General features: G+C 35.5%; 1 protein-coding gene across 1 annotated transcript in view; it reads right to left on the reverse strand.

The window, feature by feature from the left end:
- LOC126812231 (transmembrane protein 184B) overlaps positions 1-22,981 on the reverse strand; it is a 41,403-nt gene that overhangs the window by 8,602 nt on the left and 9,820 nt on the right. The window contains exons 2-5 of the mRNA XM_050538516.2: positions 19,713-20,009; positions 2,967-3,132; positions 2,140-2,230; positions 744-819 (exon numbers count right to left, since the gene is read on the reverse strand). Of these exons, the coding sequence (XP_050394473.1) occupies positions 744-819; positions 2,140-2,230; positions 2,967-3,132; positions 19,713-20,009 (630 nt within the window). The remainder of the gene's footprint in view (positions 1-743; positions 820-2,139; positions 2,231-2,966; positions 3,133-19,712; positions 20,010-22,981) is intronic.

The raw sequence follows: 22,981 nt of genomic DNA on the forward strand, positions 1-22,981 counted from the left end.
AAAACTAATCAAAACTCTGAGCGATACACTTAAGAATTATATCTCTTTCAAATCCACTTTAGACCACTATATTCTAGTACTACAAGGAGTTGGAATAATGTTTCACGTTTTGTAAGTATTTATATTATTATATATATTGCAGTGTACGTTATCATAGAAGGAAAATGTGAATATATCAATTAGCTTGCAATCTTATTTTTATCAAATTGTGTTTTAACAACAAAAAGTTAGTCATAACTTCCTGGTTTTACTGATTTTTACCATATTTTTACCAGGTGGTTAAAACTGAGTGTTTTTTGCCAACCAACCCAGGAAAAAAGGTGACATTTTTTTTTTCATAATCATATTTTATCCTGGAGTGTCAATAGTCATAGATTAATGGTTTTGGTTGATTGATAATTACGGATAAAAAAGACCATCCCATGTAATTAATTTAGATAATTAATCCAAGCAAAAAATAGTTATTAATTAATATGTTTCTCAATCGCTAAATGTCCGGTGTCTGTAATTCTACTAAAACGGCAAATGACAAACACCCAAAAAATAGGGATAATGCGCGGACTTGGTGATTGGGATTCCTTTATTTCCTGCATATTTTTTATTCTGCTAATTAATTCAAACAAAAAATAGTTACTAGTTAATGTATTTATCAATCACTAAATGACACTTAAAGCTTGATGTGAAATGGGTGACCAGATTGTAATGTCTAACTTAAGATATAATATAAATAAGTTGTTACAAACCTGTTTACAGAAACGTAGGAAACCAATTGTATATTGTCGTCCCGATAGACAACATGTACACCAAAACCAACTAGATCTACAAATAAAATACAATATTACAATTCTAAAGAGTTTTTCCAAGAGAGTGAGAGAGAGAGAGAGAGATGGGTTTTTACGCCCACTCAACACAAACTAGGTCATTTCAGGACTAACATATGGTTTAATTTTATTTCAATAATTCGCTTTACACGTAGGGGTCTTTAGCAGTGGGAGGAAACTGGAGGACCCGGAGAAAGCCCACGAGGTTGGACAGACAACCCTACTCCTTTTCACGTACAACCAGTTGACTCAATGACAGGCCTTATGATACAGCGCGCACGTTCTAACCATTCGGCCATCCAACCCCATTTCCTAGTGCGAACATTTATTACACAATGCATGCACTGATGCATGCACTGATAATCAATGATAACTTTAGCTGTTTGAACATACATGTAAACACTGTGTATAAGTTTCAAAACAATCGGATAATAACTTTAGCCTCTAGAGCACGCACACGATTTTTAAATAACTGCATTCATAAAGCAAAACTTGTCATTCACATATAGACTGAAGGTTGTCCTATTAACAACCTCAAGCCGGGAAATATGGTACCTATCACAGACAATGTCAGGCACAGATTTAGGCACAAAATCTCTGGTGCCTGTCATTATGTCAAGCACTGATTTGTCTTTTTATTGATATTATTAATACATGCCCGGCACCAAGTTGAAAATATTAGGTACTATTTTATGAATGCCTGACATTTTGTCAGGTACATCTAAAACCGTTATTTTCAGCCCTGTGTGCCCTTGACTAAATTACATTTACAGACTAAAAAAAAATACCCATAGTTAAAGAATAGCAGAAATATGAACAAATTATGGTTCATCGGTGTGATGTTGTATTTTGTTGAAAAAAAGAGATCTCTTTATTTATATTTCTTCACAATCCTTTATTTTGATCTCAGAATCCCAAGGATAATAGGGTTTTTTTCTGTGTAACATAATCCCTCAATATTAACAGGAAACTAATTATCTGTATCATTCAAGATTGTTAGAAAATTGACATTCTACTAATAGTGCATGTATATGACACAGAAGTCTTATTTAATACCTTTAAGCTCTAGTTGTCGAACATTCGTAATATCCTAAGGAATCTTATTGATTCAAATTATCACAGAGCCAATGGTATTACCTTTTTATAAGCTTTGCCTTTTAGCTTGACATATTTTTCAATCTCGTAGATAAGATGAATAGAGAAAACAGTCTGAAGTTAATCAATGTGAACAGCGAAGAATGTGGGTTTTTTTTTTGGGTTGACTATAAAACCTTGTCTGAAGAAAGTAACAATTAATTGGCTGGATCAGTTAACTTACTTGATTGGCTTTCCTCGTATTTCTGCCATAATTGAACCTTCACCTCCCAGATATTCATAGCACAGACTTAGAAAACTGTATATCACAAAGGCTGAAAAATATACAATTTAAATAATCACACATGTTATATGGAACGAATGAATGAAATAGAGTTTATCATTTGATGGATTATAATAAGTTCTTAGTTCTTCTCATTAATAGATTTTCTGATCTCAATACAAAATAAATATCAAATATAAAAATTAACTAGAATAAGATAAGTAGAACAGACTTAGAAAACTATATATCAGAAAGGCTAAAAAAAATATACAATGTAAATAACCACACTTGTTATATCGAACAAATGAATGAATGAATGAATGAATGAATGAGTGAATGAATGAAATGGTGTTTATCATTTGATCATTAATAAGTGTTCTTAGTTCTTCTCAATAATAAATTTTCTGATCTCAATACAAAATAAATATCAAATATAAAAGTTAAAGGACAATATAGGTGTCAGTCATTATTACATATGTGATAGAACTGGTTAAACACATTTCAAATATAATTTTTAACACAGAGATCATTGCTACGGTAGATGTGTGACAAACAGCTGAAGAAACGGGAAGTGACGTCAAAAATGACAAAACACGACTTATCCTTCTATATAAATGACTGAAGTAACGAACGATAACAGATACACGATCGAATTTCATTTCACTGATAATTCCGTTGAAGATGAAAAGTTTTTATATGAGACATCTGACAATTCAAAAAACAACTGGCTGTAATAATGACTGACACCAATATTGTCCTTTAACTAGAACTAATAGAAGTTGGCTTACCTTCATAACAGTCTCTAACACTGTCAAAATACACATAAAAATTGTCATTGTTGAAAAACATGAGACTGAGAAATGAGTCGAAGGAATAAATAGGTACAATGAACAATACTCGAACAATCCATCTTTGTTCATTAGGACATGTGTAGTAACGTAGATGTAAATAAATCTGAAATATTAAATCAAGAAAAATAAGATGATATATTGATGACGATATATAATAGTTGTCAAATGATAAAACATTGATCAATAAATAATTTCTTTTTACAATGTAGGGGGAGTGATGGTTGTATTGTTAGAGAGAGAGAGAGAGAGATCGATGGGTGTCATTATGGGACTAACATATGGTTCAATTTTATTTCAATAATTTGCTTGTGCTTAGGGGTCTTTAGCAGTTGGAGGAAACCAGAAAGCTCTCAAGGTTGAGAACAGGCTAAAGACCCGAGAATCGAAACTATGCCACTTGACTCAATGACAGACTTTCTGATTTAACGCACACACGGTCACCCCCCTGCCCCACACCTCTGTGTCGTTAGAACATTGGATTAGAGCCAACGGGTACCAATATGGTCAGTAATTATTCAGTATATACATCTTGATAAAAATCTGACGAGAAATTGTTGATGGACACTTGGTTTACAGATGTGGGTTTATAAAAACATTGTAATTATTTTGGTGTGTACAAAAGAATAACAAGATGAATGAAGTAAAGTTAGCACCATTTATTAAATAAGGCCGTACAACAGCCGCTATTCAATCTCCATTCATTTGATACAAATAAAAATCCTGACTTAAATATGGAATTAAATAAAAGCATTAGGGATAATGCCCATTACTATGACTCCCTCCTCACTCCCAACAAGTCCCCACCACCAAAAACAACAAGACAATCTTATAGAATTTCCCCACGCTATATATACCTTTTGTAAAAATTTGAAAGTTTCTCAACTCGTTTGAGATGTTTTAATAGTCTGAACTCAAAATATACATATCTTCATAGTCTTATATAATATAAAGTTGAACCTCTAAATGCCCATTAACACGACTCCCTCCCCAGTCCCAGTCCCAACAAGTCCCCACCAAGACAATCTTATAGAATTTTCCTATGACATATACCTTTTGTAATAATTCTAAAGTCTGTCAACCTATTTGAGATGTTTTAATAGTCTGAACTCAAAACATAAATATCTTCATAGTCTTGGTCAGTAATCTTATATCAAGTAAAACCTCTAAAATGCTAACATAACACGCTATGTAGCTGTCAGCTGGGTAATTGGAAAACATTGTCACAACGGTATGTCTACTGAATATTTTATGCGCTATGTTCTTCTGATAATTGTCTATGTGACACCGATGTAAAACAGTTTACTTCTTAAAATGGCAGTGTGGAAAACTGTCTGACTTCATAAATATATGAAATGGGTTAAACGTCCTACTATTCTGCTCCGACTGGGCTAATGAAGACGGGATCATAAATATGACTCATGCTACTCAGACAATGTACCTATCATCCAAATCCTAACTTTGGTAACTTAACATACTGAAAGATAGGATGCCAGACAGTGAAACATACTGATTAGACATATACGCCCACATAAAAGGAAGAGAGAGAGAGAGAAATGGGGTTTAACGTCCATTCGACACAAACTAGGTCATTTCGAGACTAACATATGGTTCATATACATTTTAAAAATATTGGATGATAAATGCAATCTGTAGACTTTTCACAAGCAATTGTGGCTGACTGACCAGGGCAAAGACAATACACAACCCAATTTCAAATGTTCTTGAGATTCTTGATAAACCCTAGTGTTTTTGCCATCACAGATACTGGTTGTGCATAAGGCAGGGTATGTTTACATTTTCTCGAAAATCTGATACCACTTATCACATCTGTGATGGAGATGATATTGATATCCTGTGGCGGTTTCACATAGCTAACTGTTCTAGTTTTATACCGTATTGACATTCAAATCTATTTGGTGTTGCAAAGGGCTGTAGTACTAACTCGGATATTTTGGATTGTCTGTTGTTGTTCTTAGTGCTTAAAGTCCGCTTCCACCAAAGGTGATCTCGCAGACAAGTTGTCTTATTTTCATTTTTATTATCTTGGCGCACGCACAGGAGTCTTTTCCTGTGGGAGGTAATTGGTGTACCCCGAGTAAACCCATGAGGTTGAAAAGGCGCCCCTATCTCCAAGCCACATACGCCCACACCAGGGATCGAAACCACAAATGCAAGCCAGAGGTGACCGGCCAGCTAGAGGTCGAAGCGCGGCACTCTAGACCAGAGTAAACCCACAAGGTTGAAAAGGCACCCCTATCTCCAAGCCACATAGGCCCACACCAGGGATCGAAACCACAAACGCAAGCCAGCTAGATGTCAAAGTGTGGCACTCTAGACCACTAGGCCATCCCAACCGCCCGGATTGTCTTGGGAGCTGCCCTGTCTAACAGGACCAGTATGGTGACTTGGAAGACAATAGCAGAAACAATGTGTGTGAAATAGCTTTATTTTAACGTCTTCCTCCACCGAGGTGATATCGCCGACAAAAAGATCTTGACAGCTTTATGTCCAATTTAGTTGTCGATTGGGGGATTAATTGTCCTCAAAATGAGTGGCCAGACTTTATTAAGTCGGAGATGATGGTTTCTTCCTCAAGATAATGAGCATCAATATGCATAACCACACATTTCTTGTGAATGGCCTCAATCAACAGGCACAAAAAAAATACATGTAATTGATGAGCTTGGGAGTAAATAATCAATATAGCCAGCACTACAGAATTATTTGTCAGTGATGTTAAATTGTCTTAGTTATTCTATTACAAAGATAGGTAATATGTAGCTGTATGTACATGTACTTGGACACAGACAACAGGTCATGAGTTCACACCATTCTCAGACTTAAGTTAAGAATTTACTCAAAATTGTTCACCTTATTTTAACTAAAATATAGCCCTTTATAAAACTTTTGTTGTTTTAATGTATCAAATACATCAATAAAAAACTATGTGCAACTGCAAAGTTTTGTGTTTCTGGATCAAAGATATTCTTTAAGTTGCATTTAGCGATCGGGGAACAAATTAACAGAACACAGTTTTTATGGGATACAATCACTAGTTTATTCTAAAAGCACGACGTTTCGACAAGTATCCTCTTATCGTTATCAAGCAAAAATGACAATTTAGTAAACTTGTGGACAATATATATGAAATTAATAAGAATCCATGCAGATGGTTTCTTATTAATTATGCAAGAGCTAAATCTGTCTATTGCAAGTCTTTCTTTCGGCCTGAAACGTTGTCTAAATATATTAATTAGACATTAATTAACCTATCCAGATCATAATCAACTCTCGATGGCATCCCTAGCATGCGATTTTTAGTGGATTATGACTCGATTTACTGCATAACTTTCCTTCACGATTTAATGATTAAATGGATAATCAAGACTATGCTGTTTATTGTAATGACTTAAGTAATGATGATCTAGGCTAGGCGGAAATTTCAATCGCTTAGTTCTCGGTTCATAGTGGATCAATTTGAATGAAATTTTATGCAAATTGCCTTTACATTATCTAGTTTTTAACTATTATAGTGAGAACTGCCAACTTGTTATCGAATATCCCATAATGTATCTTGAATATTTATCAACAATCTGATTAATAAAATACAGATCTATATTTTTTGTTTTGTTTTTTTAATACTTTTGATGGACTTCACTACATTAAGATCTGACCGCTTGTAGTGGGATGTCACATCTGGGGTCACACAATTGGCTTTTGACTCTTATCATGTCAGTCATTTGATTAACCAATCAGTGTCAGTGTTTCAAGTGGGTACTCATTAATACAAATTTTTATTTTGATTTGTTTTCTATACATGTAGCTGTGAATGACAACTCTTCCCGATTCTAGTGTATTGAAGACATAGGATCTGTGTTTTAATCATCATCTCACATAGAGACAACACCATCCCACTCTGAGACAACACCATCCCACACAGAGACAACACCATCCCACCCAGAGACAACACCATCCCACTCACAGACAAAACCATTCTACACAAAGATAACACCATCCCACACAGAGAAAACACCATCCCACTCTGAGACAACACCATTCCACTCAGAGACAACACCATCCTACAGTCAATGCCACCCCACATACAGACATCATCATCATCCCACAAAAACAGAAGCTAAGGTATGCATACCCTTTGCATAGTTATATCTTTCTAATTAAACGAGCATCCTTAGATTTCACAGGACATTGTAAACAAAATTGGTTTTAGGTATTTAAATCAAATGCCAAATGCGACGAAATAAATACAACTTGTTTGAAATTACAATGAAAATATTGAACAATTTGGACAAGATTGAGAGAATTGCGTAACGGGTAATTTATCTCATTTAAAGAATGGTTGACTTGATAATTGCGACGATCACTTATCACAGTAACTTTGACAAGTAGCTAGATAAACATGCTTATTATATAGGCACTTACACAGTGTGGAAATTTTTACTTTTGGCCAATCCCATATGGAGAGAGAGAGAGGGGGTTTAACGTCCACTTTACACAAACTAGGTGATTTCAGGACTAACATATGGTTCAATTTTACTTCAATAATTTGATTACACATCAGGGGCTTTAGCGGTGGGAGGAAATAGGAGATAACCCACAAGGTTGGACAGGTGACCCTATTCCTTGTTACGTACAACCGGGGAATCGAAACCACGCCACTTGACTCAATGACAAATCTTATAATCTAAAATTCCATTCCAAAACAGTGTGCAGCAGGGGTTCAGTGAGTTAGACGCCGGCTCGTTAGCCAGGGTTCGATCCCTGCATTGGCCGAGAAAGTTTATCCCGATTTTACGGCGTGGTTTCCCCTTGTCAGTGATGCAGGACTGAGGGCCTGACAAGGACAGCTGTCTAGTCTTTCGGATGAGATGGAAAACCGAGGTCCCGTGTATACATTGGAATGCATGTAAAAGATCCCTTGGCAGTTGGAATTCATTAGCCCAGTATAGGAGCAGAACAGTAGGACGTTAAACCCCATTTCATTTCGTTACCGGTAGCCAGGAGGTCTCGGGTTTGCTCGCAGTGTTGGCGAGAAGTTCCTATAGGTGATAACAGATTCGGTTTCCCTTGTCAGTGGTGCAGAACGGAGGGATTGCCAAGATCAGCTGTGCAGTTGCTTGGAAGGGGTGCGAAAAATTTAGGTTATGAGTACACATTGGCGTGCACGTAAAAGATCCCTTGACAGATGGAATTCAATATAAGATTAAGCTGTAGTGCTGCTGTCAGGGCACAATTTCCCTTATAGCATACTATATGGCGTATGTCTGTCTTCATTATCCCAGTTGGAGCAGAAAAGTAGAGCAGAAAAGTAGAACATTAAACCCCATTCGATTTCCTTTTAAAACAAGTGTAAATATCAACTGATGCATGTAACATACCTACGGACGGATGTAGGCCGATTGCTATTAGCTACTTTGATTTACATGTCAACTAAAACAGATGTGAACTATAGTACACTACATGTACCGGTAATACAACTAATAACATGCATCCATCAACTAATCCAGTAGAACCGTAAAACCCATTTCATTCTCCATCACCTACACACAACTCATCAATCAAACCATTTTGTCTACTATCTTACATTAACAGCACAACTAGGATATTCAATTCTCATTAATTCTCTACCATAGCAAATTCTCTACTACGGTGATAAAAAAATATTAATTTGATTTGTAATGTGGAAGTGGACCCCTAAGCTCCATTCACGCACGCCTAATGGTATTTGCTTTAATATATAATGTTATCATTATTCAATATACTGTCCTTATTTTACATCCTAATATTATCACTTTAACATCTTCTCAACCTTAAATTGTGATTTGTTACCATAGCAACTAACAGGACAATCTCTTAAGTCTAGACAACAACAGGAAAGTTGCAATATAGAACTAAAGAACCATTGTCCAGGTTGCAAACGAAATGAAATGAAATGGGGTTTAACGTCCTACTATTCTACTCCGAACTGGGTTAATGAAGACCGGCATTTGCCATACAGTGTGCTATAAGGGACATTGTGCCCAGAAAGCGGCACTACGGCCTAATCTTATATCGCATTCCAACTGTCAAGGGATCTTTTATTTGCATGCCAATGTGTACATGGGACCTTGGTTTTCCGTCCCATCCGAACAACTAGACAGCTGTCCTTGTCAGACCCTCCCGGCCTGCATCACTGACAAGGGGGAACCAGGTCGAAAAACCTGGATGAACTTTTTTGGCCGATGCAGGGATCGAACACCCGACCTCCAAACTAGCGAGCCAATGTCTTACCCACTTAGCCACCGTGACACCCTCATTGTCCAGGATGTAATCGGTACCCAATTTGACACGGTATCTTAAATCTTATGTAGTGTAATAAATGAAATTTATAGATCACTTTAACTTTAACAATGGTGTGCTACTGCGACTAATAGTAATAATAAAATCTTTGAAAAACAGCCAAATAAGATTGATTTCTGATACAATAATGGCTGGTTCCTTGTTTTATAACTTCTTTTTTTAAACATCAATCAACTGTACAGAACAAAAAGGCAAGATAAAGAAGTGGCTCCATGTGAAATCAATTTCACATTAAATGGACGAAAATTACTTTAAAGGAGCTAAATCGCTAATATTTGGGATATAGAAATTGACACAAATGGGTCGTAACGCATATAATAATGTAATATGAATGTATATAAACTGATTTTCATTCAATCGTTTCCGCTTTCAAATCAGTTTCAATCGAATGGCAATCTTTAGCGTCTGGTTATTCCAGTCTACACCGATAGTATTTATTGCGCATGTTCTTCAGATAAGAATATGGCGTCACCATTTGACATGACTTTTGGAATATGTCTAGCCTCTTCTTCGAATCCCTTGTTACAAATGGTGCTGAAACACATTATGGTAAAATGTCTATTTTGTCTTAAATATTGGATATCAGAAGCTCATCTTTTCCTGGTAAGATAACAACTTCAATGTTGATTTAAATTGACAAATAACTCGTGTTTCCAATGTTGAAGTCTTAGGATGATATTGAGTTAGAGACCTAGCTACTTTAAGTAAGGATAAAATAATTTACCCCAAGGGATAAAGTTCGTAAAGTTAAGTGGACTAAGATGAAACTAAATTATTCAGATTTTTTTCGTGCTTATGAATTTTTCATCTGGATTTAAACTGTGGGATAGACAAGTACGGACTAGTCTGACTGATATACAATCACTTCCTTCAATTCTATCAAGTACTTCAAGTCATGATGTGTTATCTTAGTGCTATAGAATTCACTTTCAAACTACAAATAAACAACAAATCTCTAATAGGAATCTCTATAATAATAATAATAATAATAATAATAATCTATTTATAAAGCGCTGAATATCCAACAAACTGGTTGCGCAAGAGCGCTATCTACATAAGATATCTTTAAAAGAGAAAAATAACCATAACACCAAAAACATTTAAACACATTGAAGGAATGAAGAGAATTGGTGAAATTACCATAAATAAACAAAATAGTTATTAGTCACAGGAGCAGAACAGTAGGATGTTAAACCCCATTTCATTTCATTTCTAATAGGAATATTAGTCTAAAAATGGTTCAATAACATTCAACATTTACAAAGATATGTGGAGCTAAAATTTCATCAATCTATGCTGCTCACTATGTAATAAACCAGCCGCCATTTTGTTGTCAGTGAATCCAAGCCAATACAATATCTAGCGTTGGTATTTTGATTTTGTTTTCTTAATTAAAGATACATTATGTAAGTTTTAGTTAAAGAGCTGACCATAATTGCTATAATAGCTCAAAAATAGATAATGTAAAATGGAAATATTGAAAATTTCATTCAAATTACTTCATTCTGAGTCAAGTTGTCACTGTTTGTAGTTTTGACAAGATGTGTGCAGCATGGTAACCAGGCACTGGTATATTCGAGACTTAGTCTCGCTTTCGCATTTTAAAATTAAATTCTTAAATGGCGAACCGTTCTAATCTAGTTAACATCTTGAGTATCCTATCCAATCGAGGGTTGATTATGGTCTAGTTTTGTTAATAAATGTCTAATTAATAGTTTATATAACATTTCATTACCAAAGAAAGACCTACAATAGGCAGATTTAGCTCTTGCATAATGTATGTTTAAATGTTAAATAATCAATCCGAGTATATACTAGCATTGATTAAGCAGCGAGTAATTTGATATACTAGCGACAAATTAAAATGCCGCATCGTTACTTTGAAAACTGTTTCTCTCATTATCTAATTTTGATGTATGGGTCGTTATTGTCTGGCAACATAATCAATCCTCTTGTTTCAGTAATTCCCTGTTCTTTGATTAAATATTCAGTGGTATCAATGTTTAAGGTATGATTTACATTTACTATCTTATTTCATCTTTATTAAATTCAACTGTTATTCACTACATATGTTCTTGTGCCGGCATGTTAGATAGTTGAATCGATGCATCGTGATTTATTGCATATGTTCTAGTGCTGGCACAAAAGATAGTTGAATTGATGTATCGTGATTCACTGGTTATGATCTAGTGCTGGCACAAAAGATTGTTGAATCGATGTATTGTGATCCACTGCTTATGTTCTAGTGCTGGCACGATAGATCTTTGAATCGATGTAACATGTTTAACTGCTTATGTCCTGGAGCTGTAACATGTTTAACTGCATATGTTCTTGTGCCGGCACGATATAGTTGAATAGATGTAACATGTTTAACTGCTTATGTTCTAGTACTGGCACCATTGATGGCTGAATCGATGTATCGTGATTTACTGCACATGTTCTAGTGCTGGCACGATTGATAGATGAATCGATGTACCGTGATTTAAGTATATGTTCTAGTGCTGGCACAATAGATCAGTGAATCGATGTATCGTGATTTACCTCCCAAAGATTTGTGTATTGAATCGCAAAACGCATTTATGTATCAAGATTATCTTTTTTTGTGGGGGTGGGGGGTGGGGGGTGGTAGCTTCAGTAAGTAACAGGTTACTCTTAATTATCCTCGTCACCCATTGTTTTGGTTCTTATTTTGATCCACATCAATATTGTGATAGAAAACAGTTTTATTTCTTCAACATCAGCAGGACTGAAAATATCAATTATTCATCTATTCTGTTCTTATCTTGATAAATATTAACCTGGTTATGAATTCTGATACAAATCGTATAGTAACACCTAATCACAATATGACCTGAGAGAGAGAGAGAGGGAGAGAGAGAGAGAGAGAGAGAGTTTAACCTGGACACAAACTAGGTCATTTCGAGACTAACACATGAGTCAATTTTATTTCAATAATTTGCTAGCGCATACAGTTTTTTGCAATGGGAGGAAACTGGAGGACCCAGAGAAAACCAACCAGGTTGGACAGGCGATCCTACTCCTTGTCACGTACAACCAGGGAATCGAAACCATGCCAGTTGTCCCAATGACAGGCCTTAAGATACTGTGCACACATGCTAACCATACGGCCACCCAACCCCCAATTGTATTAAGGGTAGAATCTCTCTCTCTCTCAATACAATTATCTAATTTTATAACTAAGCCGAAATGCCTGTTAATTATGCTGAGTAAGCGAGTTCTTGCAGAAATAGTTCATGATTGTGTTCAATAGGGACTACAATTAACCATGATAACATGGCAATAGAATGAAAGAGGCTATCATGTGACGGGTCAATACTTGGTTTGCCTGGTGAAGAGATGATTATAGATTATTGTTTCACAATGACCTTGTCTTTGTTCAACAGTAATTGCAACACATCCAGTAGACACATGCAATTTATCACCCTTCAACTAATACTGTACAGAAACTATTTATAATTCTGGTAGTTCATCTTGTTTCTTCTGGAAAGACTTTCTTTACAATAGTCTTTTATTTCCATATATCACAATGAAATGAAATGGGGTTTAACATTCTTCTGTTCTGCTCCGATTGGGCTAATGAAGACAGGCATACGCCATACAGTGTGCTATGGGGGAAATTTTGCCCGGGCAGCGGCATTACGGCCTACTCTTACATTAAATTCCAACTGCCAAGGGATCTTTAACGTGCAAGCCAATGTATACACAGGACTTCAGTTTTTCATCCCATTCGAACGATTTGACAGCTGTCCTTGTCAGACCCTCAGTCCTGCACCACTGACAAGGGGAAACCACATCAGAAAATCCTGATGAACTTTCTTTGCCAATGCAGGGATCGAACACGCGCACTCCAGACTGCGTTACGATCTACTCTTATATCAAATTTCTTCTGTCAAGGGTTCTTTTACCTACACGCCAATGTGTACACGGAAACTTTTTTTTTTGTCCCATCCAAACAAATATACACTGTCCGTTGCCAAGCCCTGCCTCCAGCACCACTGACAAGGTGAACCATCCCAGAAAATCCATTATGAACTTCTCGATCAATACCAAGATCAATCACATGACCTCCAGGTTAACGAGCCATGTCTTATTCACTGAGCCAATATATCACAAACAAGTTTAAATCTATAGTAAATATCAACAGGCATATTGTTTGTGTTTTTTTTTTATATACACCAATAAAATGTATAACTCATAACCAAATTCTCATCAAAGTAACCTGAGAACCACAACCTTATTTGTGCCAAATGTGGGGGATTGGATGGCCGAATGGTTTTCGCGTGCATTCTGTGTCATAATATAAGGTCTGTCATTGAGTGAACTGGTGTGGTTTCGATTCACTGTTTGTACGTGACAAGGAGTAGGGTCGCCTGTCCAACCTCATGGGTTTTCTCCAGGGTCCTCTGGTTTCCTCCCACTGCTAAAAACTTCTACACACAAGTGAATTATTGAAATAAAATTAAACCATATGTTAGTTCCGAAATGACCTAGTGGATGTTAAACCCCATTCCCCCCCCCCTCACTCTCTCTGACCAAATGAGTGAAACAAAGCGTGAAGCCATTGATTTTCATTTACATAAATATCTCACAATGCCTAAATCTAATTTACACCAAAAAGTACTGAAATTGATCGTCATTTGAAGAAACATTAAGCCCTTGAAAACTACAATATTGTAAAAGTTTAATCTCTAAAAGCAATATCAGTCCAAAACTTGCTTAAATTTGTTCAGTATTTACAAAAGATGGGATGAAATGAAATTTGTCAACATTGCAGTTTGCAAGATGTTTAATATTACTCGAATGACAATGAACAGGGGTAATAATGACTGAGTTATTCAGCTTTAAAGAGGGAGAGAGAGAGAGAGAAATGGGGTTTAACGTCCACTCGACACAAACTAGGTCATTTCGGGACTAACATGTTTTGGTTTTTTTAAAATTTTATTTCAATAATTCGCTTGCACGTAAGGGTCTTTAGCAGTGGGAGGAAACCGGAGGACCCGGAGATAACCCACGAGGTTGGACAGGCGACCCTACTCCTTGTCACGTACAACCAGGGATTCAAAACCACGCCAGTTGACTCAATGACAGGCCGTATGATACAGCACGCACGTGATAACCATCCAACCCCCCTAAGCTTTAAAGTCAGTGTAAACTAATTAAATGCCATATTTGGCATGTTTCATACTGCATATCATAATAGGGGCATTTAAAATTATGTCTTTGTCACAATATGCTTACACTGTAATCTGGGTATCATTCAATCTTTCAGATTCATTCAATATCAAATCTTTATTTAAAAATTCGTAAAAATCGTTTAAAATCACCAAAAATCATCTAATTAGTACTTGTGTCCAGTATAAAGCTGACCATTTAATTTTGATAATGAGTGTTCAATTTAAAAGCGTTTAATTTCTCGACCACTCTTAAAAAATAAACAACCCAATTAATTTTTGAACAGATGTCAGGAAATTAAATACTTGTAAATTGGACACTCATTATCAAAATTAATCAGTCAGCTTTAAACTAGACACAAATACAAATTAGATGATTTTAAATTATTTTTGCCTATTTTTAAACAAGGATTTGATATAAAAACAAAATGTGAAAAAAATTAGTGCTTGATACACAAGATTAAATGCTACCCGGGTTACAGTGTTAGGCCTTACAATATAAATAGTTCAACAATTCATGTATGGTGACTTTATAATTTATCATTTTCCTCTCATGAAATGTCAATTTCTATGTAGATACAGACACATGCTAACACTCAGATAAAATCCATATTTTTTGTCTTTATATTAAAAGCTATTAGGAAGTAATCTTTAAACAGGAAGCAATAAATTGACATCACCATGTTTAAATAATGGATTCACAGTATGATAATATTTATTAAACATGCATTATTAAGAGCTAAATCTGCATATTGCAGGTGTTTTTTCTACCTTCAAACGTTATATAAATTATCATTTAGTCATTTATTCACATGACAAACCCATAATCAACTCTCTCGGTCATCAGATACCTTAGGTTTTGAATAGATTAAAAGTTGTAATCTAATTAAAATGAAATGAAATGCAATGGGGTTTAACGTCCTACTGTTCTGCTCCTACTAGGGTAATGAAGACAGTCATACGCAATACAGTGTTCTAAGTGAAATTTTGCCCAGGCAGCAGCACTATGTCCTACTCTTATATCGAATTCCAACTGCCAATGTATACACCGGTCTTCGTATCATCCAAACGACTAAACATCTGTCCTTGTCAGGCCCTCCGTTCTGCACCACTGACAAGGGGGAACCATGCTTGAAAATCCTGTTGAACATGCTTGGCCAACGCTGGGATCGAATACGCGACCTCCAGGCTACCGCGCCAGCGTCTTACCCATTTAGCCACCGTGACTCCTCTAATCTAATTAGCAAGAATGTCTATGTAACTTTTACATAAACTAAAGTAATAATATCGTTATTAATTCAAACCTGGACAAAATGGTTTTTAATTTAAACTAAAACCTCATAGTCGAAACTTTGTATTAATAATAATATTGATAAAAATCAGAAAAAATACAAATCAATGCCGGACAAAATGACAGCCATGAGAAGCATTGTGTCTGATAAGCCTGAATTTGTGTCCGACATAGAAATGGGGAGGAACGCATATAATAATGTAATATAAATGTATATAAACTGATTTACATTCAATCGTTTCTGTTTTTACTTTAATTTCAAATCAGTTATGTTCAGTGAAAAATGCCTGAAGTCTCAATCGAATATCAATCTCTGTGCATGCTCTCCAGATAAGAATATGGCGTCACTGTTTGACGTGACTTCTGGAATATGTCTAGCCTCGTTTTTCAAGTCACTTATTACAAATGGTGCTGAAACGCATTATGGTACATGATTCGTGTACAAAGGATAAAATGTTTATTTTGACTTAAATATTGGATATCAGAAGCCCATCTTTTCCCGGTAAGATCATAACATTAACATTGATTTAAATTGACAAATAATTTGTGTTTTCAATTTCGAAGACTTTGGATGATATTGAGTTAGAGACTTAGCTACTTTAAATATTGGATATCAGAAGCCCATCTTTTCCCGGTAAAATCACAACATCAATGTTGATTTAAATTAACAAATAATTTGTGTTTTCAATGTCGATGACTTTGGATGATATCAGGGCTGTCGGTAATTTTTCACAGTTGATTAGCAGCACTGCTAATCAAAAAGTCCAATTTTGCCAAATTTGATTAGCAAATTTAAAAATTGATTAGCAGTTTTTCAGTTTTAACATAAAACACCTAAATAACAAGATATTACTTTAGCTCATAACAAATATGATTAGATTTCATTCTTACTATTCTTAGATTTTTTTAGCACTGCCACAAGTACTTGTGACAGTTTGTGAATGTGATGTAGACATTTAGTTAGGTCTTATGTCTGAAGTGACTTCCGAAGCCGCAATCATTTTAATTGTTATTTTTTGTTATGTTAGAAATCTTCGTTAGAAAACAATTTCGTCTGCTTTTTATCGTGTATTGCTATTTTTGTTAAATCGGGCGCACTTCGATTAACTAGACACACACGATATTTTACGGGAATTTTTACTTTGATTTATCATTTTACAATACGTTAACACATATTTATTTTTTTATATTTTATTTACAATATGTGGGGGATACACTGGATTTATTTCTTTCATAATGAATATGATATAATTACTTGATGTCTCGCAACGTGAGTGGTACTACTTTATTCCCTATTTCCGGTTTAATAGTCCCTATTCATAGAGTTATGTCCCTGTATTATATAGTACCGTATAATGAATTGTGTCTGGGTAGTTCGAGTAGAAAATGTCACTCGGAGAATTCAGTTTTGTTTATAAAATTTTATTCAATATTTTATACATGTTGAAAGTGTTGACAAAGCCTTCTAGTCTTCAAATGTGGATTATCCTTGTGTCAATATCCAAAATGACAGGCATATTAATGATTCGCAGTTACTGCGAATCAAAAACTTTAGATTTTAATTTTTGATTAGCAACGGACAAAATATGTATCGCAAATTGCGCTGCGATACTGGTTGTCGGCAGCCCTGGATGATATTGAGTTAGAGACATAGCTACTTTAAACTGCTAGAATTAATACTCAATCTTAGATTCGACCCTGTATCATTTGACAACAACACAAAATGACATTTATTTAGTACACTATAGTTCCATTTTATGAACATTACACCATTTTAACTTCTTATCCATGAAAACAATAGTAACAATCAACTTGACTCAGGCTACAGATAAATCTATTATACCAATAATCTATTTTTGTCTGAACAGACACAAGTTTTATTGAAAACCATTTATATCTGTTACTGATTACATATAAATCTCGTAACAATACATTATGAAAACTAATGTCTTGACACATGTACGAATAAAAAAATTAGACAAGTATATATTTGACAACAGGTCAAATGTCAGTTTTATAATGCAAGTTCTCTTCTTTCTTTATAAATTATAACACATTTATTCAACTTAAAATTCATTGTTTTATTAAGACCATTTTTATGAATACTAAAATATAATTTTTAGATTTATTTAATATCAGTATGACAAATTTCTACTAACACAACACGGCAATCTTATCACCTGTGTGTAATTTTATTCTTTAAAATAACAACTTCATGTTTAGATTTGGGTGTTTGTGGTTTTATAAATGCATGTGGATTTTTTTTCTTTCTTAAAACCCGAAACTGTATGACACTACAAGATAAGCAAGACAAGTTTAATTTTCATGGTGTTATTTTGCAGTGTGTATTGCACAGGTGCAGTTTATGTAATATACCCAAAACACAATCACTTGTTCGGATGGGATGAAAATCTGAGCTCCCATGTATACATTGACGTGCACGTAAAAGATCCCTTGGCAGTCAAAAAATCGATATAAGACTAGGCCATAGTGCCGCTGCCAGGCAAAATTCCCTCATAGCACACTGCATGGCATTTTCCCATCTTCATTAGATGAGTCGGAGCAAAACAGTAGGACGTTAAACCCCATTTCATTTCATTTCCAAATCACAATCAGTTATACATGCAGCTATAAAAGAGCTTAAACCAAACTACTGACACCTAAATCGTTTGCCATTAAATAGAATAGGAGATTAACATTCATAAGGTTTGAACAGAATTTGATTAATAGTGTTTTGAAAATGGTTTATCCATGACATATCAAATACAGTTTTGACCTGAATACCCATGAATCACATTTAAATAAATCATTATTTCAACCATATGTGCAATTTGTCAGTTTAACCGCCTCATATACAGCAATACTTCGGCTATTAATATTTTAACAATTTCTAGTCTAAAGGTACATGTATCATAAACTGGCAGGCTGGTTGTCAGTTACGTCACTTTAGATACTGATATACCAAAGTATCACAAAAATTTGTTACAATTAAACTACGCGGATGAGAAGTGGTATTAGATCTTCAAGAAAGATTATGCATAACATGCCTCGTGGACAACACCTGTCAATAGTCACATGTTTACACATAGTTCATTGGGGCTCTAGTTTTGATCCGGATTTCGTAAACGGAAGCATTGGTTAATGACAACCATGGGGCCCACTGGTCAACTTTTTTCAATAAATATCCTTACATCATTATTCCATTAAATATCATCAATATAGAGAAAGAGAAATGTGGTTTAACGTCCATTCCAGACAAACTAGGTCATGGTTAAATTTTATTTCAATAATTCACTTGCGCGTAGGGGGTCTTTAGCAGTCGTAGGAAACCGGAAGATGGACAGGCAACCTTACTCCTTGTCATGTACAACCGGGGGGAATCGAAACCACGCGAAACGTGTAATATCACTATATATTACCTTTTCATATACTAACATGTTGAAACGTCGTGCTGTATGTGCATAAACCAGTGATTGTTTTCCAAATAAATTGTGTTTTTTTGTGTGTTTTTTTTTAATCGCTAAATTTCATTCAAGGATTACAATGGCCTACTCTTTTATCAAATTCCAACTGCCAAGGGCTCTTTTACGTGCACGGCAATGTATACACAGGAACTTGTTTTTGTCCCATCCAAACGACTAAACAGCTGTCCTTGTCAGGTCCTCAAGGGGGGAACCACGTCTGAAAATCCTGATGAACTTTCTCGGCCAATGCAGGGATCGAAAACCCGACCTCCAGGCTAGCGATCCAGCATCTTAACCACTTAGCCACCGTGGCTCCTTTTTTTTACTTTCTTAATTATGCCTAATCTTTAATTGTCAGTCAAGGAAAACAATATCTCACCTGATGAACTGTTATAAGAATAGCTGCCACTGCAAATGTTCCTGCGATGCCTTGGGCTGCAGTAGTCTGTAAAAAGATCAGGGGTATTGGAGCCGATATATTGGATACATTAGGATCGAGTGATGAACCTGTTACATCTGGGTTAAATGTGGTAGTTGTTTGGGTTGTAGTAGGAATTGAACTTGTTGTAGTTGGTTCAGGAACTGCTGTAGTTGATTTTATAACGGCAGACACCAAATTAGCCAAGACTTTAGTTGTGGATGATGGTGACAATGTTGTGGAATCAATGGTAGCCATCTGAAAAATGTATACATTGAAGAAATCAATTTAAGAAAAATGCACTTTTTCAAATTCCATCGATTCATCCAGTAGGAAATTCTTTAGTAGTGGATAATGGTGACAATGTTGTGGAATCAACAGCAGCCATCTGAAAAATGTATACATGTACACTGACGAAATCCATTTAAGAGTAATACACTTTTTCAAATTCCATCGTTTCGGCCATACACACAAAGAGCACTACATTTATTATTATATCGTAAAAATGAAGAATTTGGGTCACCATATGCAATCTGATTAAAATACACATCTATGTTTCGTTTGGTTTTTTTTTTTTATACGTTCGATGGCCTCCACTACATGAAGATCTGATAAGTTGTAGTGGGAGGTTGCATCAGGGGTCATACGAGCAGCCTTTGACCCTGTGACATTAACATTTTATCAACCAATCAGTGCTGATGTCTCTACTGGGATTCCCAGTTTCATGCACACTACGTCAAAAAAACTAGCCGCAACAAGCCGTTTCATTGGCTAATACCTTACATCAACCAAAACGCAGGTTATATAACAACTCTTCCAGATCCTAGTGTTGTGAAGACAAGTAAAATGAAATTTTGAGACTATAATTAACGAAATGAAATAGGATCTGTGTTTTAATCAAATTGCTCCATATGTGACCCAACAACAAAATAAAATATAGATTTGTTACCATGGTAAATCAACTCTATCGTCAAACTTACAACACTACAGCAAAATAATTAAAATTGATTAATTAGATGTTGAACTAATCAATGTTCTTGATAACGAAATGAAAATAAAATGAAATGCGGTTTAACGTCTTACTGTTCTGCTCTGACTGGGCTAATGAAAATGGACAAACATGTACGCCATAATGTGGGCTAAATGAGGGAAATTTTGCCTAAACAGTGGCACTATGGCCTACTCTTATATCGAATTACAACCGTCAAGGGATCTTTTACGTGCACACCAATGTGTACAGGAGACCTGTTTTTTTGTCCCATCCAAACGACTAGACAGCTGTCCTCTTATATCGAATTCCAACTGTCAAGGGATCTTTTACGTGCACACCAATGTGTACGCGTGACCCCTTTTTTCCGTCCCATCAGAACAACTAGACAGCTGTCCTTGGTGGGCCCTTCGTCCTGCATCACTGACAAGGGGGAATCACGCCAGAAAATCTGGATGAACTTTCTCGGCCAATGCAGGGATCGAACACCTTAACCACCGTGATCCCTCGAGGGCATAATAACATTCTGGTTACCAAGCTTGCATCCTTGCTCACTCAGCCACCGTGATATATGTACATGTGGATTCACAGCTCAGCAGAAATTCAGCCAGTTGTGTGCATAAATTGATTGAAGCATGTAAAATGAGGGCATAATTAATTACTATAGAAACAGATCGAAGCTATGAGAGGATTGTTTGGCTGATAATATGTCTGGATTATCAACAAACCTTTTTTAACTTATATCACACACAAAGACAAATTTCAACAGATAGATCAAGAGAGAGAGAGAAATGGGATTTAACGTCCACTCGACACAAACTAGGTCATTTCGGGACTAACATATGGTTTAATTTTATTTCAATAATTAGCTTGCGCGTAGGGGTCTTTAGCAGTGGGAGGAAACCGGAGGACCCGGAGAAAACCGATAAGGTTGGACAGACGACCCTACTCCTTGTCACGTACAACCGGGGATTCGAAACCACGCCAGTCGACTCAATGACAGACTTTATGATACAGCGCGCGCACGCTAACAATTAAGCCATCCAACCCCCCTTCAACAGATAAAAATATATAATTTTGACATAAACATGTACATCATAATCGATTCAATAGGATTTGTTTTGAAACATTTGTTCTAGACGAAAATGATCAATACCGTGTATTATTCACAATGTGATAAACTACAAGTGAAAAGACTTGTCTAGTAGTTGATAATATATACCAGGTATGTGAAAATAAACAGATCAAAATCAATAACACCTGTATAGAATATAATACTGTGGTATAATCCTACTGTTTTACATATTGTAGAATACTTTACCTGTATATACCTGTACAATCACACAGTCTTACATTAAAGAAGCATTACGTAAGATTAGATAAAGAGAGAGAGTTTACCATCCACTTGACACAAACTTGGTCATTTCGGGCCTAACATAAGGTTCCATTTTATTTCAATAATTTGTTTGCACGTACATGTAGGGTCTGTAGCAGTGGGAGGAAATCGGAGGACCCGGGGAAAGCCCACGAGATTTGACAGACAACCCTACTCCTTGTCACGTACAACCAGGGAATCGACACCACGCCAGTTGACTTAATGACAGACCTTGTGATACAATGCGCAAGCTTCAAATTGCGTCACTCTGAACCGAGATATTAGAGATTCAATTTTAGGTTAGCCTCAATCATTACTAAGGTTAGTAAGATAATAAACAAAGTCTTGATTAGCCATTTTTTCATTAAATTACCTATCACAAAATGTATTCAAATCCAGTAAATATCAAAGGCTAACAATGGCGTTGAGAGTTGATTACGGTCAGGAAAAGATAATGTCTAATTGATAATTCAGATAACATCTAAATCCTAAAAATAACCTGCAATAGGTAGATTTAGCTCTTGCATAATGTATATTTAAGTTCATTATCTCATTATATTAAGTTGATGAGCCTATTATCACTTACTTAAATATAGCATTATAGTATAACACTGTTATTACTGTAGTATTATAAAATTGACAAGCAAATATCTGTAAACCCTGAAGGATTGTAGCAAATTATTTCACAGGCTAGATGTACATTCTTTTTTCCATAACCACAGATGCCTCAAGTTAAACATGCATATGCAAGAGATAAATCTGTCTATTGCACGTCTTTCTTTATGTTATATAAACTATTAATTAGACATTTATTAAACATACATTATGCAAGAGCTAAATCTGCCTATTGCACATTTTTCTTTAGGT

This window comes from Patella vulgata, chromosome 2, assembly GCF_932274485.2.
Source record: "Patella vulgata chromosome 2, xgPatVulg1.2, whole genome shotgun sequence".
NCBI classification, from domain to species: domain Eukaryota; kingdom Metazoa; phylum Mollusca; class Gastropoda; family Patellidae; genus Patella; species Patella vulgata.